General features: G+C 39.5%; 1 protein-coding gene across 2 annotated transcripts in view; it reads right to left on the reverse strand.

The window, feature by feature from the left end:
• Nucleotides 1–1354: 1354 nt before the first annotated feature.
• LOC124775098 (ralBP1-associated Eps domain-containing protein 2) overlaps nucleotides 1355–18664 on the reverse strand; it is a 136410-nt gene continuing 119100 nt past the window's right edge. For both annotated transcript variants that reach the window (XM_047249915.1, XM_047249916.1), the window contains exon 14: nucleotides 1355–4089. In XM_047249915.1, the coding sequence (XP_047105871.1) occupies nucleotides 3939–4089 (151 nt within the window). In that variant the 3' untranslated portion in view covers nucleotides 1355–3938. The remainder of the gene's footprint in view (nucleotides 4090–18664) is intronic.

The raw sequence follows: 18664 nt of genomic DNA on the forward strand, positions 1-18664 counted from the left end.
CATTCTGTGACTTCAAATATATTTAACATGTAGATGGCAACGAAATACCATGCTACGGGTAGTCTGTCACAAGCATGACACACACAACAAATGTTTAAAGTTGTGGCCAGCAAACAGTGTACATGAAACTAGGCAACAAGGTAAAAAATATTCAATATTTTTGGTCACTTTTATGTAAATAAAAAAATAATATATTTTATAAACATTATCACAGCACAGAAAATAGTGTGTTACTAGAATCATCAACACTGATAATGAGATACTTATTTGCTTCTTAATCAAGTTGTGCAGTTTTAGCTGAAAGACCTGAACTACATGGTGATATAATGACAAATGAAAAATAAGAACACTAACATTATAGCAGGTTATGATATGCGTCACCTGTCTGGTGACTACAAGAGCTTTCTGATTTGTCGTATCAACATTTTAGTAACTAAACAAATATTATCATTCTCAGGTAAAAAAAACAAAATTTGTTTACAAGACTGCAGGGAGCAAAGTAAGCACTGGAGTAAAGTGTGAGGAGCAATTACCTAAAATTTGCTAAATCAACAACTGCTCTGATAAAATATATAGTCTACATTTCATACAACATGGGTAAAAATCGAAACCAAGTAGAAAGTGGGAAAGAGCATATTATTCATTTTGTCCCAAAAGCTGAAGACCCAATGTACCGCAACTTTTTTCTCCCTTTATTCCTCCCCAATGTACCGCAACTTTTTTCTCCCTTTATTCCTCTCAAACATCTCAGATCCCACCATCATCTAACGCCCATTTATCAGCTTAGCATAGCTGATTTTGTTTATTAGATGTTACATATGCTATCTGCTCTTTTATGGCAACAACAACATAAACTTCACTACAAAAAGAAAGAGATTTTCCCCACTACAAAAAGAAAGAGATTTTCTCCAGGGTAAAAATTCATTCTGAAGGAAAATATATGTCATTTCAAGTTGGTAATGAGGGAACTTACTGCAAATGATACATACAAACTGCACCAACTAATGTTAACAGATATTGCCATGTGGCACACTAATCAGCTAGTCCTAAGTTGAGTATGAATAATCTCACTGGAGTATAATACATACAAGTGTGTCAAGTTTCACACATATTGCTTAAATCATGACTGCTACATTAAGACAACACATAACATGGGTAAATCAAATGTACATCTCAATAAATATACACTCCATACACAAAGACATACCTATAACACAGCAGTCTATAAACAGACACAAATGAATAAGCAGGTGGTGGCATAACTGCTGGCAATCTATTCAACACTTTGTTCCATTCAAGTTATACACAAGAAAATGCACTCTCGCCTCTTCTTTTTTTAAAAGAAAAGAGAAAGAAAAGAAAAGAAAAAAAGAACAGTACTGTGACCACTGCAACGAGGGCTAAAAATGAAAGATGTGATTCCACTGTTTGAATGTTCTTTCTCACAATAACTCCGTATAATTAGTGCTTGTGTAAATATTCACAGTCAACCCCAAATTTGACAAACATTCATTCCATGTATGTTAATATGAAATATGAAGAAGGGACAATGGTACACATCCCCAAATTCTTTTAAACTGATAGCTGGGATTAGAGAGATGAAAACAATGTTTTCAGTGTATTAGTCTGAATTGTAGATTCTGTTAGAAAAAGAAATTATCTTGTAAATTGCAAACAATTACAATAACAAAACAAACAGAATTTGAGTATTAAGTTGTTGAAGAAAGAACAAAAATTGGTGCTTGTTTCTTTCCTTTTCTTTTCTTTTGTATAAAAATAATGGTAACATACTGATAAGAAAGGGTAAGACATGGATCAATAAACTGTGTGAATTGGCTTTGTACAGCTATAACCACGTTAAGTGAAAAAATAACCAATATACAACTTGCTGGAAGTATACTGGTTACAGTTACCAAAAACAGAAGTATGTGAATACATAACTTTTGGAAAAAAAACCTCTTGCTTCGAGGTAATTCATGAATTGGCAGTATGGACTTTCGATCACAAAATATGAACTGCTACAAGGCTCTTTAATCACAGAACAAACAGCAAGAGAGAGATGAAAATAAATGAGATTGACAATGGAAATTGGAATTTTGCAATTTACTCATATGCTTAACTGAATTACTCATGTAATTCAGATCTATGATGTTAAAGAACAGCACTATACTTCAATCTTAATACACTAACTATACAAGCTTTTGATGCAACACCTTTAACTGAGGATTGGGAAGGGTGGTTAAGGAGCCTCATAGTATATTTTCCATAGATTCTGGGACCCTATTTTTAATCATGTCCTAATCTCTGCTGTCCCTCGGCCTGAAAGCAAATCTTTGGTTGTAAAATATAAAGATTTAATTCAGTTTTTTTCCTACAATATCGCACAGTTGCACTATATTCCTTTGTATAGTCTTTTTAATTATCTACTCTAGTTCATAATTATTGGGATTTTCTTGTTTTGTTTTAAATTCGCACACACAATGTAGACTACCATCCTTTCAAGTACGCAGAAAGCTTCACTCTCATTAGGATACACAACAGAAAAAGAAAAAAAAAAATCAGATCATACAAATATTCATGAACTCATCAGCACATAAAAGTCTTAACATGACAAGTACTGCAACAGTACCAAGTATCTCTAACTCTGAACGCATGTAACCAAAGGTGAGCATTACATGAAGCTCCATCCGATGTTTTTGTGACACTGACTGTAGATTCCCCAGTTTCATTTACTTCCAAATTATCTTATTTTATGGCACAAAAAAGTTTTCCCAAGTCACTCACTGGACAATACACTCATGCAACTAGATCTGGTCTGGAACTCTTCCATACTTCAACCTGCTATCAATACATATGCACAGAGAATTTTGCTATAAAATTTCAATCAGAGCACTTCCATCTCTACACAGACAGTAAATAATGGAGATGCTGGCTTATGAATGGGCAATTTGTGACAATTTTCTGTCAACAAGATAAGCAGGCAAATACAATGGCTTCTACAACTTTTTTGGATTAGCTGCCTGTTTAACTTCACATAAATGTTTCAGCAATAGTAACTAACCAAAACTGTCAGTATATTAAAGACAAACATGTATACTTCAATCTTCACATACAAACAAACAAAAATAATGTTGAATAACATCCCCATTATCATTACAATGAATTAAAAAAATAGTAAATTTAAAAATTACATTCACAATTTGGAATCTTTGCTTTTACATGCTCTCATATATTAATAACTACATGTTCAATTACAAAGGTCAACAATAACAATATAAAAGGCATATATTGAGCACAAGAGAGGTAATCTGTCTAGGAAAAACTCCCAAGATAAAAAATACACCTCTGGCCACAACTTCCAAACTTCTCAGGCAAAACAACTCAATTGAACAAGAGCACCAATGTACAAAATGTACAGCACTAACACAATAATACTTGTGGCACCTTGAAGCATTATTTTAGAACACCATAGTAACTGCATATACTCTGCAAAACAAGCCAATCTGGAGTGTCCAGCATAGGTTTTTTATGATCTCTTGACTACATACAAAGCACATTTAGCAGTCAATGCCATTGACTGTTGCTCAGTAAACAACACATTTTAAGGAGGTCTTTTTACTATATTAGTAACTGCCTGGAACTTAAAATGATCTAACAGATTTTTTCCCTTCTTTCTGACATACATGTCAACATATAAAATAAACTGCACATTTTAACATACATCTATGTCAAAAACTATCTAGCAGTTTCAACCTTAATTCTCTTCGTAGATTATTACAAAATAGCATAATAAACATATATATTTTTTAGACTCCACAACTGTCTCTTATCCATGCAATAAAGAATTCTATAACTGAAAATTGCCTTGTATCCAGAAAAGTACAAGACAGTACTTTGAGAAATTCCAGTACACAATATACTCTTTAATTTAAGGGCTTTCATTCTGTTAGGTGACTTCTGAGATGCTCCAACTGCATTTCCAAAGAGGCCCTTTCTTCTTGAACTTCTGCTAATTCTTGGTTCAGTTCCTGGCACACTCTAAGCAGCAGTGTGTTTTGTTCTTGAAGTTGACGCAAGGTATTCGATGGCCTAAAACAATGAAGAATATTTACAGTGTAAATAATGTAGCAAAACAAAATGAATGTACTACAATTATATCAGTTTCGATTGGGGGGGGGGGGGGGGGGGAAGAGGCATAGATGTCACTCATATAACATCCGAATGTTGACAAGCAACAGTACCACTGCTTGTTCATAGTAATAATAACTGCACTCCCACCCAGTATCTTATCCTTAACAGACTTCAAGAGTTGCAATGCACACCCAAGAATTGATTTAATATTTACTTCTTCAGGATTAAGTTTTTCTTACTCATTAACAGTCACAGTCAGTATTTTGCTCTTTTCCGAAGAGTAGGGTTTTTTCCCCATGTTATTTCTGCAATGGCTTCAAGCTTTGCCTATTACTGCAGCCACATCGTCAAAATACTACTTCCCGTTGTCTCATTTTTTGACAGTTATTGAGTGCTATGCCAATTCCCTGGTCTATAGACATCATCTGTACCAGTTCATCATCGTTTACAACATACAAATAAATGTCCTTGTGTGTTAGGTTTTATTCAAATGCTGAGGTTATGTCATAAGCTGACCTCTTTGTTACAATAGGGCAGCACATTACCTTACTCCACAACCACAGAGAAGCTGATGTGGTGAAGAACACTGTCTCAGAGTTCTAATAATGTAGCTGGAATTTCCTACGCATTAAACCAAAGAATGACTGTATCAACAATATAGCAATAAAAGCAAATTATCTTTAAGAAAACGAGGTCTTATACATGATGATCTAACATCTGTGTATAAAAATTTAATATCACTTCAGACAAGGAACCCCAAGCGGATAATCCACATCAAATAATCCTTAAGCTGAAGCAAGGAGAGCTCTGTTCTTAGGTGTCTGCTGCTTGATGAAGGGCTCCTCTGGACATCACACTACAGTACAGACTTCAGTTACAGGCATACATACTGCTCCTGTTTATATACATTCTAATACCTTCGATCCACCTACATTAGGTCATAATCCCTACCGCTTCTTATCTCTAAGGATCCAGCCTTGCTGAATCTATCAGTTTAGCTGGTTTATATATCACAGGTACATCTATTTCATTTTCACTGCATTCATAATTATGTCTTCCACTCCAGACTATCACATAGTCGATTTGTTTGTTTTCCTATCACTCCTGCAATTCCAACATGCATCTCTCCATTACCCGGTGAATAAGCCTCAATTTTCTTTCAGTACTTGATCTCTAATATACTATTAAATTAAACAAAAGTGCTTCAGACCATCTTACTCTTCTCTTTAACATTTTTTCTGCTTGTCCAGCTGTCTTAAACTGCCATAAACTCAACAACTTATGATTTGGTTCTATTACTTCATTGTAAATTTCTGCTGTTTTCTTTTCAATATAGTGGTTACACGTGATTTAGGATTTTTTGTTAAAGCTTATCTGGACAAGAGGCAAATAGTACAACAGCTTTGGCAAAATGAGGGTTGTTAAAGTAAGTTACATCCATGTGTAGTCTTCCCAGTTTGAGGATATGGAAATTTCCTCTAGGACTGCTGAGAATAGTTTTGGAGACATGAGTCTCCTCGGCTCATTCCTCTTTCATTTCTAAATTTTTCATCATTCTGGTGAAGTCTAATGAAAGCTGTGGCATTAGCATATGTATTATTCCTTATTATAACATTTAGCAACTTGCAAATGAACCATTGCACTATATCCAATTCTAAAGCAAATTTGTTTTTTACCAATTAAAAAACCATAGTTTTTCTATGCAGTTGGTAATGCTTTCACTGAATATGATGAACATTATTTAGAGGGAGGCGACATGTCTGTAGTTTCTTATGTATTTGCTCTCTTCTTTCGTTTGAACTACAATAATTACAGCATTGATCCAGTATCGTGTAACTGTCTTCCTCCGAGACATTCTGTTAATACTTTTGCAAGATTCTTGTGTGCTACTTTGCCTGGAATACCATCAATCCAAGCACCTATAACTACTTCTAACCTCAACAGTTGCTACATCTCCTCTGGAATTACCTCCAGACTGTCATTATTTCTTAATCAACCATATGTATTTCTGACTAATCTCTCAAACTACACAAAATTCTTGTACAGTTTTGTCTTTATTGGTACTTACTGTCCCACCTGCTATACTCACTGACAAAATGTGATTCCTATGCAACATAAGATTATTTTATCCATACTTTCATTTCTTCCCATCCATTTTTATGATATTTTCTTACTTCTCCTGTAAACATTTTCAAATAATTTTGTTCAGTTCAGCACAGTCTATCAAGTTCCTGTTATTGTTTGCTTGAAACTATCACCATACCTTTAAAAGCTGCAATGTTCCATTTGATATGCGTAGTGTTTAAAACTTACACCGACAAACTTCGAGGGGATGTAGAAGGTGTCTTGAAATAAATGAGTATAGGAAACAGTGTCCAAAAATGTCATCCAGTGAGGCTATAAAGCATCAATATTACAGGTGCCAGTGTCTCTGTTTGTATATACAGGGTGGTGACATTAAAAACTTTTGGGGTGACAGAAGGTTAAATGTATCAACATGAGGTAAGGGACCCTGGTCCAGAAACACAAGATTCGAAAAGTATAAGTGAAAATCGTTCTGATACCTCTGACAGTGAAATACATGTACCGGTAATGTTGTTGCTCAGATTGTGTGGTAGGTAAGTTTCAGAGGTGACAGTATGGACCAAAAGAAGAAGAAAAATCTAGTAAACATGCAGTGAAGATGAACAAGTGTTCATAGCTCCAAAGGTATGCATTTTAGAGCCAATGGTTACTAAATATTTATTTCTAGTTTTCCTCCATACTACCACCTTTAAAAGCTACATACCCTACTACCTTAGCAATACCAGTATCGGTACACATGTTCCACTGTCAGAGGTATCGAAACGATTTTCACTTATAACTTTAGGCTCATTCGTCTCTGTAACCAGGTCCCTTACCTCAAACTAATACATTTATCCTTCTCCACCATTCCTGAAAGTTTGTAACATCATGACGGAATTACCTTGTATGTATATACATACACACGCACTGGTGCCTACAACTTCGACACCCTTTATCAACACTAGATGACATTTCCCGACACTGGTCCGTATCCTAATTTTGTTCCTCAAGATGTCTATAACCCCTCAAAGTTTGTCGGTGCAATTTTGAAACAGCCTGTTTGTGTCTACCACATTTTACTGACTGGTTGACGATATCACTCAAATAATCATTCCTTTACTACATCATTATACTCTTCATTTTTTAGCTGATGAACTTCTTTTTATTCAAAACATAGAAAGATAAAAGTATAGCTTTTGAAATTACAAATTGCTTCCACAGCTACCACCCCTGGCTGTGGCAGTTTTTGTGCACGGGGCATCAGACTCCCACTGCTGGCATCACCTGTGCCTGTGTTAATTATAGTGCAGTCAACCACAATTTCATATATTATTATGAAAAGGAAAGTTGCTGTAGCTTCAGTTGTCAGAGACTGCAGTCGTGTGTGTGTGTGTGTGTGTGTGTGTGTGTGTGTGTGTGTGTGTGATGAAGGTCTTGCTGGCCAAAAGCTTTATTTGCGATGGTCTTTTTGTTGTGTCTATCTGCGACTCTGCGTCTCCGCTGTACGGTGAGTAGCAGCTTTCCTTTTCATAATATTGTTACATTAAATCCTGGATTTTCCATTGTTTGACAGTTTCATTCATCAAATATAGCTCCCCAACTACTGCATTTTTCTACCATATCCTTTCCAGTCTCTGCAACAACTGACAAAAAAGAAACAGCAACAAGGGTCTGTAGATTTTTGGCAGACACTTCAATGATATTCCGCAACCCAAAATATTTTTATGTTCCTACTGTGCAACTTCTATCAAAACTAGGCACCCTCCCCCTCCACCTCCCCCCCCCCTCTCTCTCTCTCTCTCTCTCTCTCTCTCTCTTCTCTCTCTCTATCCCTCTATCCCTCTCTCCCCCCCCTCCCACCACACACACACAAAACAACAACAACTACTACTACTACTACTACTACTACTACTACTACTGCTGCTGCTGCTACTGCTACTGCTACTGCTACTGCTGGAATGAGGAGTTGTGTCAGATGGAGTAGGCAAGGGGACAGAGGATGCGAGGAGGGAACTGAGGGATGGAAGGAAGGGAAGTTGGCAGCTGGAAAGGTGAGACAGCAAGCACACAGTACATAAATGTGGCACGAATGATCTAGCTCTGACACACAATGATGTGGAAGAGTGGACTCGATGGGGAAAACAGAACACAGGAATACGGAGACTGCTGAAAGATAGCTGTTATTGTAGGGTGAGTGAAGTGGGGAAAGGGGTAAGGAGGGTCAGTGTATGAACAGGGGTGCAGCTGAGTGTGACCAGAAATATCGGCAGTGATTGAGGCCAGGAGAACTGAGGGATCAAAGAATCTGTTACTAGGACAATTACTATCTAAACAATCAAAAGAAGCTGATACGTGGTGGGGGACTGACATGCTATACGATAAGACTGATTTAACAGGTGTCCCTACCTCTGTTAAGCTAAGATATGTCTGTGACAGGGCCAGAACAGGACGTGGATGGTGAATGAGGCAGGTCTTGCACCTGGATCTCCCACACTGATATGACCCATGTAGCAATGGGGTTGGAGAGGGTGTTGCATAACAATTTAATAGGATATTTCTTAGACTGTGTGGATTGCATGCTATCACTCTGGGAGAGTTGGAAAGGAATGTAGGTGAAACTTTCCTCATTTCGGGACATTTTAAAGTTAGTTGAAGCTTTGCCACATGATATGGTCAAGTTATACCAGTCCAGGGTGATACTGACTAATGAGTGGAATTCTCCTTTGCAGTTTTTTCAAGGGGATGCTCCTATGATCAGAGGCACGTGTGGATATGGTACAGTAGATCTGTTAGCAAATCACATTTCGAGGGAAATGTGTTGTTGGCTAAGACCTTTTTAGAGTGAAAGGGATGGCCTGAAGATCATGCTATTTTGGACATCAGATAAATCTCTCTGTTTCTGCATTATACCAATGACTGCACTGTTTTCCGTAACCCCCCCCCCCCCCCCCCCCCCCCCCCCCCAACACACTTTATATACCCTATACTGCTAGTGCTGGCACCTGCTGTTTGTGAGTTGTGGCACATTGATGTCAAACATAGGAAGTGGTCACATTAATGTGACTGGATCATGTATACTGTATGCTTGCTGCTTCTACTCCCAGAAACCGAGTGAGGTGGCGCAGTGGTTAGCACACTGGACTCGCATTCGGGAGGACGACGGTTCAATCCCGTCTCCGGCCATCCTGATTTAGGTTTTCCGTGATTTCCCTAAATCGCTTCAGGCAAATGCCGGGATGGTTCCTTTGAAAGGGCACGGCCGATTTCCTTCCCCATCCTTCCCTCACCCGAGCTTGCGCTCTGTCTCTAATGACCTCGTTGTCGACGGGACATTAAACACTAATCTCCTCCTCTACTCCCAGCCATCACCCACACTTCTGTTCACATCTCACTATCCCTTCCTGCTTCCTTTCATCCCTCACTCACTCCAACCTATGCAATCTGTCATAAGGACAACAATGTTGTAGAGACAAATGTGAGTTTGTTTGTGTGTGTGTGTGTGTGTGTGTGGGGGGGGGGGGGGGGGGGCAGGGGACATGCATGCACTGCATGGCAGTACCATCCCCCTGTCAGTCAGTCAATTCCCAGGCAATTACCAACACCAGGGGTGGGGGGTTACTTCTTCATGTATCATATATGACTATAGCAACACTCAGGCCATCTGCCATCTGGTCAAGTAGGTCACCACTCGAATCACCGAGTCATCAGCAGTCACGGTGTTGGCTTCTGCCATGAGGTCACCATCGCTCAGCCATAATACTGACAGGATTTCCTGCCAATCAGGTCCAGCCACTGCCTGACGGGCTGAGGCTAGAACTGCAGCCCTCAAGTAACTGTGTGCTTGCCAACACTGACTGTCGCCAGCCAGATGTCACGTGCCTCAGCTGGGCAGGACTCCGGTCACCCCGCTAGCAGCGTAACAACAGTCAGCCACATCATCATCTGACAAAGCACTGATAGGGAACTTCTACTATGCAAAGTCCCTCCACACTGAGGCCACATTGTGTGTAGCAGCCTAATGCAGTCTTCACAACAACGATCCTATATCAACGGCTGCGAGATCGGTGCCTGACCATGCTGCACCACCGGACAAGGGCATGCACCTGTAGCTGCTCAAATTCATTGGAATAATAAAGAGTTTACATTAACGTTCTGTCTTGGTGCAGCTATCTTACTCCTCAGGTGGACTCTTCTAACCCTCGCCATCCCACTGAAACCATGATGCCCAGATTCGAGAGCTGATCTCCATCCTGACAAACAGAACATTTCTTCCACCTCTTCAGAGAGATCACTGCACACCAGGCCACTATAATTTATTCTGACTAGTTACCTCTGAAGAAGGAAAGCATCCAAAAACTTCTTTGTTTTCATTCTTGTTTATTTGCCTACAGACTACTCAATATCTCAACTCTTTAATCCTTCCGTTATTTATTGTCCACCAAGGATTTCCTGAAATTTCCTAGCAGATTAAAAGTGTGTGTCAGACTGAGACTTGAACTTGCCTTTTTGTGGACAAATGCTCTACTTTGAAACCTCTGTGAAGTTTGGAAGGTAGGAGATGAGCTGATGGCACTAGCAAAGCTGTGAGGTGAATCATGTTAAGCTTGGGTAGCTCAGTCAGTCGAGCACTTGCCAAGGAAAGCCAAAGGTCATGTTAGAATCTTGATTCAGCACACAGTTTTAATCTGCCAGGAAGTTTCATATCAGTGCATACTCAACTGCAGAGCGAAAAATTTATTCTCTGAACTTTGTAACCATATGTATACTTTGTTGAGCATTGTCAGTAGGGAGCAGCACAATGAGAGCTGTTGCTGGATAAACTTTCATGCGGCTGTAACTCATTTCACAGAGATTTCTCACACAGTTTCAACAGGCATATTATGGACAACGTGATGGCTTTTCTTATTCTATCACAGAACAGAATACTCAAGCATGAAGATGGACCTCTCTTACTGTAACAGTAATGACACTGTCTCCTAATGAGCAATGTCCACTACATTATATTCCAGTTGTGATAGTAGGCCACATTTCCCCTTCCACTTCTGAGTGACAGATGTCAGGCAGCAGCAGCTGGTCAAGACACATAACAGCAACAGAGAAGTAACAGATTTTGTGACATTTTACAAGTTTCTAACCAGGAGCGAGTTGTATAGTTTCATCTGTGTGTTTTCGTAGTTTAGTTTTTTAAGTTTCTGCGTGTTAATTTAACGTGTAACAGACACAGTTCTCAGATTTTCATCTGTGTCAGAAAGTAAACCAATTTTCTCACATATTACAAGATCCTAATCAGGAACGAATTATTTAGACTCACCCAAGTGCTATGGTGGTTCAGTTTTTGAATCTCTGTGTATTAACCTCATTTAATGGATACAGTTCTTGCATTTCCTCCATGTCTACAGTAGAGTTCCGTAGTGTGTGTCAACTGTCATTATTTGTCTGCCATGTATCTGGCAGATCGAACGAGAAATAAATAATTTGTCTGTGTAGTGTATTTTTCCACGGTCGTTAGTATGCATAGGTACTGTGATTGCTGTGTGCAGATGAAAGCCAAGATGGTGACACTTCAATCTCAGTTCCAAGATGCGATGGCTTTGGTTACACAGCTTGAAGCTGCAGTGGACGGGCATCAGTGTTGTGTGTCAGTGATGGGGATCAAACGGACATCCCGCACGTTTGAGTTCACCGATCAGTCCATGGCAGTGGTCAGCCCAGTAACTGCTTGCACTGAGGTTGACCCCTCCTCCACAGTCGAGTGGGAGGTCGCCTAGGAGCACGGCAGGTGGCAAAAGACTTCCCAGTGGGCCGAATGAAAGGCCTCTCTAGTTAGCCTGACGCTGTCCCTCAGCTAGATGCAATTGCTTGCCCTGTTTCAGAGGAAACCTCCTGGCCTGCAAAATGCAGATAATCATAAAGGGTAGGATTACAGGTAGTTGGGAGCCCCAATGTTAGGCACATTATAGGGGCCCTTAGGGACATGGCTGCCAAGAAAGGGAAGAAAGCTAATGTGCACTCCATGCGTGTACCGCGTAGAGCCATCCCGGACGTGGAACGGGTCCTTCCAGATGTCATGAAGAGCACATGGTGCAGCCAGCTACAGGTGGTGGCTCATGTCAGTGCCAATGATATGTATCACTTTGGATCAGAAGAGATTCTCTCTGGTTTCGAGTGGCTCACAGAAGTAGTACAGGCTGCCAGTCTTGCTTGTGCGAAGAAAGCAAAGCTCATCATTTGCAGCATAGTCGACATAGCTAATTGCGGACCTCTGGTACAGAGCTGAGTGGAAGGTGTGAGTCAGTAGTCCCGATGGTTCTGTGACCATGTAGGCTCCACATTCCTCAACTTGCGCCATACGGTGGTTAGGTTTTGGGTTCTGCTGAATAGGTCAGGAGTCACTACAAGCAGTAGGCGGCTACCCAAGTAGTAGGGACCGAGTGGTTTTTTAGGTTAAATGTTCTTGGGGGTGGGAACAAAAAAAAGAGCTTCGGTCTCAAAGGGAGCAGGTTGAACACAAGAAGAACGTAGATCCAGGACCATCAGTATAACAGTCGTAAATTGTCATCGCTGTGTTGCGGAAGTATCAGAGCTCCAAGTACTAACAGAAAGCACTGATGTTCAAATGGTTATAAGCACTGAAAGCTGACTAAAGCCAGAAATAAGTTCAACCGAAATTTCTGCAAAGAACATAATGGTATTCAGAAAGGATAGGCTAAACACAATTGGTGTGTTTGTTGCTATTAGAAGTAGTTTATCTTGTAATGAAATTTAAGCAGATAGTTCCTGTGAGTTAGTATGGGCAGAGGTCATTCTTGGCAACCAGAACAAAATAATAATTGGATTATTTTACCGACAATTGCTGAAAGGTTCAAAGAAAACTTGAGTTTAATTTCAAACATGTACCCAATACATACAATTATAGTTGGTGGTGACTTTAATGTACTCTCGATATGTTGGAGAAAATACATGTTTAAATCTGGAGGTACACATAAAACCTCATTCGAAATTGTGCTAAACCTACTATCTTAAAATTATTTCGAGCAATTGGTTCATGAGCCCATGTGAACAGTAAACAGTTGTGAAAATACACTTGATGTCTTAGCAAAAAATAATACTGAGCTAGTAACGAGCATCAAAATGGATATAGCGATTAGTGAACACAGGTTGTCGTAACGCGACTGAATACTGTAATCCCCAAGTCTTCCAAAAATAAACTAAAAATATACCTATTCACAAAATCAGATAAAAATTCACTCGACACCCGTCCAAGACACAATCTCCACTCCTTCCAAATTAACAATATAAGTGTGGGCCAGATGCGACTTGAATTCACAGAAATAGTATCAACAGCAATTGAGAGAGAGAGAGATAGCAAATAAATTAACAAACAATGGAACTGACCTTATTGATACACAAATCGGGTCAGAACACTATTTCAGAAACAACAAAAAAGCATGCCAAATTTAAACAAACGCAAAATCTCTGAGATTGGCGATCTTCTACAGAAGCTCGAAATTTAGCATGGACTTCAATGTGAGGTGCTTATAATAGTTTCCCAATGAAACTTAAGTCTCGAAATATGGCAGAAAATCCTGAGAGATTCTGGCCGTATGTAAAGTATGCAGCGGCAAGACACAATCAATGCCTTGTGTATGCAACAGCAGTGGAAATACTATCAACGACAATGCAGCTCAAGCCGAGTTACTAAACACAACCTTAGCATCCAACCATCATAACTTAGGTTTTCTCTGATTTCCATAAACTGCTTCAGGCAAATGCCAGCATTGCTCCTCTGAAAGGGCACGGCTGCTTTCCTTCCCTATTCAATGGGAACGAATGACCTCACTGTTTGGTCGTCCCCCCCCCACCCCCCCCCCCCCCCTCCCTCTGAACCAACCACCTTCCAAAATTCTTACAGCAAAGACAAGAAAGTAAAAATTCCATAATTTGAATAATGAACAGCTGCCAACATGAGTACCGTATTTACTCGAATCTAAGACACACTCGAATCTAAGCCGCCCCTGAAAAATTAGACTCGAAATCAAGAAAAAAAAAATTTCCCGAATCTAAGCCGCACCTGAAATTTGAGTCTCGAAATTCAAGGGGGAGAGAAAAGTTTTAGGCCGCACCTCCAAATCGAAACAAAGTTGGTCCATTATAATATGAGACACAATTTAGGTCGAATGAATGACGATACAGCTACAGTAGGCTCGAGTCGTAAGCTTAGCAGTTAAGCTTTACTAGGTAGCCATTGCTATGCGTCACGCGCTCCGTCCGTATATATACGGGTACCTTTCCTTTTTCACCTTGAATTAATTGCTTACTTTGCTTTGATCTGGTAAGTGCCGTTCTTTTTGTTATAGGTGTTTACGTCACTCTAAGCTGAAAATGCATTACTGTACTGTGTCATGAATTGTTTGTCGCATTCTGATAATGAGTGCTTACGGCCTGTCCCTGCTCGCGGCATGGCTTGTTTTCGTGCGCACTACCGCCGCTTGCAATTAAAAAAGAGAGGAATTGTTTCATTAGCAAAACAATGGCAAGAGACTGCTATTTGTTGTTACTTACACTGCTGCTTTCTTTAATAATGATCAACAAGAACCAAATAATATATTGCTTTTGATAGAAGACGTTCTGAACGAGAGTTTAGCGAAAATTTTTCTCCGTTTGAAAATCTTTGCAGACGCCTCTTTAGTACATTACATTCTGCACAGAAATTAGAGTCATCTTAGATTTAAAAATCTAGTCAATTGTCGTGCTTCATTTCTGCCTGTATCACTATTAGGCATAAGAATAATACGAATATAAACATGACATGATATGTATATTCTTCCACGTTTGCTGTTGTCTCACCCTAGTTTCATAGTTTATTCGGCAGATAGGATTTAAATTAGATAGCAGCAAACACGAAAGAATACATGGCAAAATGTTTATATTCGTATTATTCTAATGGCGAAGAGAATACTGTATGTGATTCACAATTCATAAAAGTTCCTATTAGCAACCATCTCTTCTCACAGGTAGGAATAAATTCAGAACATAGTGTTGGCCATATTGACAAACATCCCAAACAGTCTTGCCAGTCGGATTTTCGTACTACATTGAAATGCTGCTACATTCGAAGATGAACAATACGGAATTTGTATTTACTTCGTTGGATAATGTATAAAATGCAGTGGTCGAAACTCGGGGCGGAAAAGAATGCTTGTCTTCCACCCTTTTGTTTTTTTAATTTATTTACTGACGCGGAGATTTTGGCGCTAGTATTTATCTTTGTGCCTGCAAAGCATGCCTATGCAGCGCTGCATATATTCGACGGCAGAAGTCATTTGTGGCGGCACCTACCAATATTTTTCAGAACTTCCGCTTACTTTGCACTCGATTCTAAGCTGCAGGCGGTTTTTTGGATTACAAAAACCGGAAAAAAAGTGTGGCTTAGATTCGAGTAAATACGGTAACATAGAAGTAGATAACCTTGGTCTAGCGAAGCAACACAGATCCCTTATAAAATCAAGACTTCTGGTCCACACTCTGTACCAATTAGGTTCTTTCAGAATATGCTAATGCAATAGCTCCATACTTAACAATCATATACAACCGCTCGCTAGAAGAAAGATTCATACCCAAAAACTGGAAAGCTGCATAGGTCACACCAATATCAGAAAAGGCAATAGACATAATTCACTCAATTACAGGCCCATATAATTAAAGTCGATATGCTGCAGGATTTTGGAATATATATAGTGTTCAAACATTACAAATTACCTCAAGACAACAGTCTACTGAGAGACAGCCAACACAGATTTAGAAAAAACAATTCTTGTGAAACATGGTTGGCTCTTTACTCACATGAAGTGCTGAGTGCTACTGACAGGGGATTTTGAACTGAGCCTGTATTTCTAGATTTCTAGAAAGTTATTAACACTGTACCACACAAGCGGCTTGTAGTGAAATTTTGTGCTTAATGAATATTGTCTCAGTTATGTGACTGGTTGCATGATTCCCTGTCAGAGAGGTCACAATTCATAGTAATTGATGGAAAGTAACAGCATCTATACAGATGATTCAGGAGACAACCTGAACAGCCATCTTAGGTTGTTTCCAGATGATACTGTGATTTATCATCTAGTAAAGTCAAAACAATTTAGAAAAGATATCCACATGGTCTAAAAATTGGCAACTGACCCTAAATAATGAGATTATGCACATAAGTGCCAAAGGTATCCATTAAATTTCGGTTACATGATAAATCAATCGAATCTAAAGGCTGTAAATTCAACTAAATACCCAAGAATTACAATTAAGAACAATTTAAATTGGAAAGAACACAAAGAAAATGTTGTGGGAATGGCAAACCAAAGACTGTGTTTTATTGGCAGAACATTAAGAAAATGTAGCAGATCTACTAAGAAGACTGCCTGCACTATGCTTGTCCGTCATCTTTTGGAGTACTGCTGCACGATCTGAGATCCTCACCAGACACGATTAATGGAGTACATCGAAAAAGTTCAAAGAAGAGCAGCATGTTTTGTATTGTCGCAAAATATGGGAGAGAGTGTCATTGACATAGACAGGATTTGGAGTGGGCATCATTAAAACAAAGGCCTTCTTCATTGTGGTGGAATCTTCTCACGAAATTTCAACCACCACCCTTCTCCTAGGAATGCAAAAATATTTTGCTGTCACCAACCTACGTAGGAAGAAATTGTCATCATAATAAAATAAGAGAAATCAGTCCCCACATAGAAAGATATAGGTGTTTCTTCTGTGCACTGTTCGAGATTGGAACAATTGAGAATTATTGTGAAAGTGATTCGATGAACCCTCTGTGGGGTAGTTAAGTGTGATTTGCAGCGTATCCATGTACATGTAGATGTATCTAATAGAAGTGTTAGAAAGTGTTCTATAGTTGTGGATGCAAGGTCAGGGGAGATCAGTAACTTTGAGTGTGGAGTAATGATTGGATGTCGCCTGAGTAACAAGTCCATCGGGAATAATTAAAGTGGAAATGCAAAAGAAACCATCACAGCTAAAACAAGAGCAGGCACACATAATGTACTAAACAACATGCACTGCTGAGCACTGCAGGAGGTGGTTGTAAAAAATCACACAAAATAAGCAGAAGTAATCACTTGTGAGTTCCAAAATGCTGCACACAGTTCTCCTAGCAGAATGACCGTGCATCAGGAGCCAAAACAAATGCAGTAAAATGGTATAGTAGCTCCTCATATGCAACACATTTCCGTAGTCCATGCTAAGTGACACTTTAGGTGGTGTAAAGACAGTGAATGATTTGGAATGGATGATTTGGAGTGATTAACCATGCTATGCCTGTGACAATCTGATGCAAGGGTTTAGATTTGGCACATGCTTTGAGAATACTACTTGCCTTCTAGTGTGACACCAACAGTAAAATACAGACGAGGTGGTGTTACAGTATGGGATCTTTTTCATGGTTAGAATGTGGTCACCCTATTTTGCTAAAGTAAATGCTAAATGCAGAAGGACATGAACACATTTTACAGCGTTGTGTACTGCTTACAGTAGAGGAACTGTTCAGAGATGATGACTGACTGTATCAGCATGAAAATAAACTGTGTCATGAAGCAACATCTGTGAGGCAATGATTTGTAAACACTTAAAATCCCTGATGCTGACTGGCCTGCCCAGACCCCCAACTCAACCTAATGTAATGCTTTTAGGACTAGTTACAATGTCAGCTTCACTCCAGACCTGAGCATCCAACACCACTGACTTATCTGGTTTTGAATCTTTAGGACAAATGCACTGCCATTCCCCTATATACATTCAGATACCTCACTGAAATTGTTCCCAGGAGAGTTCAAGCCATCATAAAGACAAACGGTGGACCTGCCCCATGTTAATGTCCTGCACAGGTATCCGGATACTTCTGATCAGATAATGTATGCAGCCAGTCACTCATGTATGGTACTTCCTGTTACAAAAGGAATAGCAGTGGTTTGCAATGAACTCTGCCTTTGATCACCACAGTGTAGCAGAAGGGCTTAATAAGTTGGTTGGTTGTGAGAGAAGGGGGGGAAGGGACCAAACTGCGAGGTCATCGGTCCCTTGTTCCCGGTAAAGTAAGTACACAAGGGAAAGAAGAAAAGGAAAGAGACGTACAGCACAATAACAGGCGAAGGAAGAACCAACAATACTATGGACAAAACAAGAAAAGAAAACCACAGAGAGAAGCAAGAAACATGTAGGAGGGATAAAAACAAGAGAGCAGATGACTTTGGCTGGCCAACCACAAGAATAAAAGGAAAAGCCAGCCACTCTGCGACACAGTAAACCATCCAGCGTAAAAGCATTAGAGTGGAGAACACAAAGGGACGAAGGACATGCCCTAAAACTTATATAGAATGATAAAACCAACTGTAACATGTGAAACATAAAACTAAATTAGCCGATGGGTAATGAGTCTGGTAACTGAAGAGCTGCCGCAGGGCAG

The sequence above is a fragment of the Schistocerca piceifrons genome, chromosome 2, assembly GCF_021461385.2.
Source record: "Schistocerca piceifrons isolate TAMUIC-IGC-003096 chromosome 2, iqSchPice1.1, whole genome shotgun sequence".
NCBI classification, from domain to species: Eukaryota; Metazoa; Arthropoda; class Insecta; order Orthoptera; family Acrididae; genus Schistocerca; species Schistocerca piceifrons.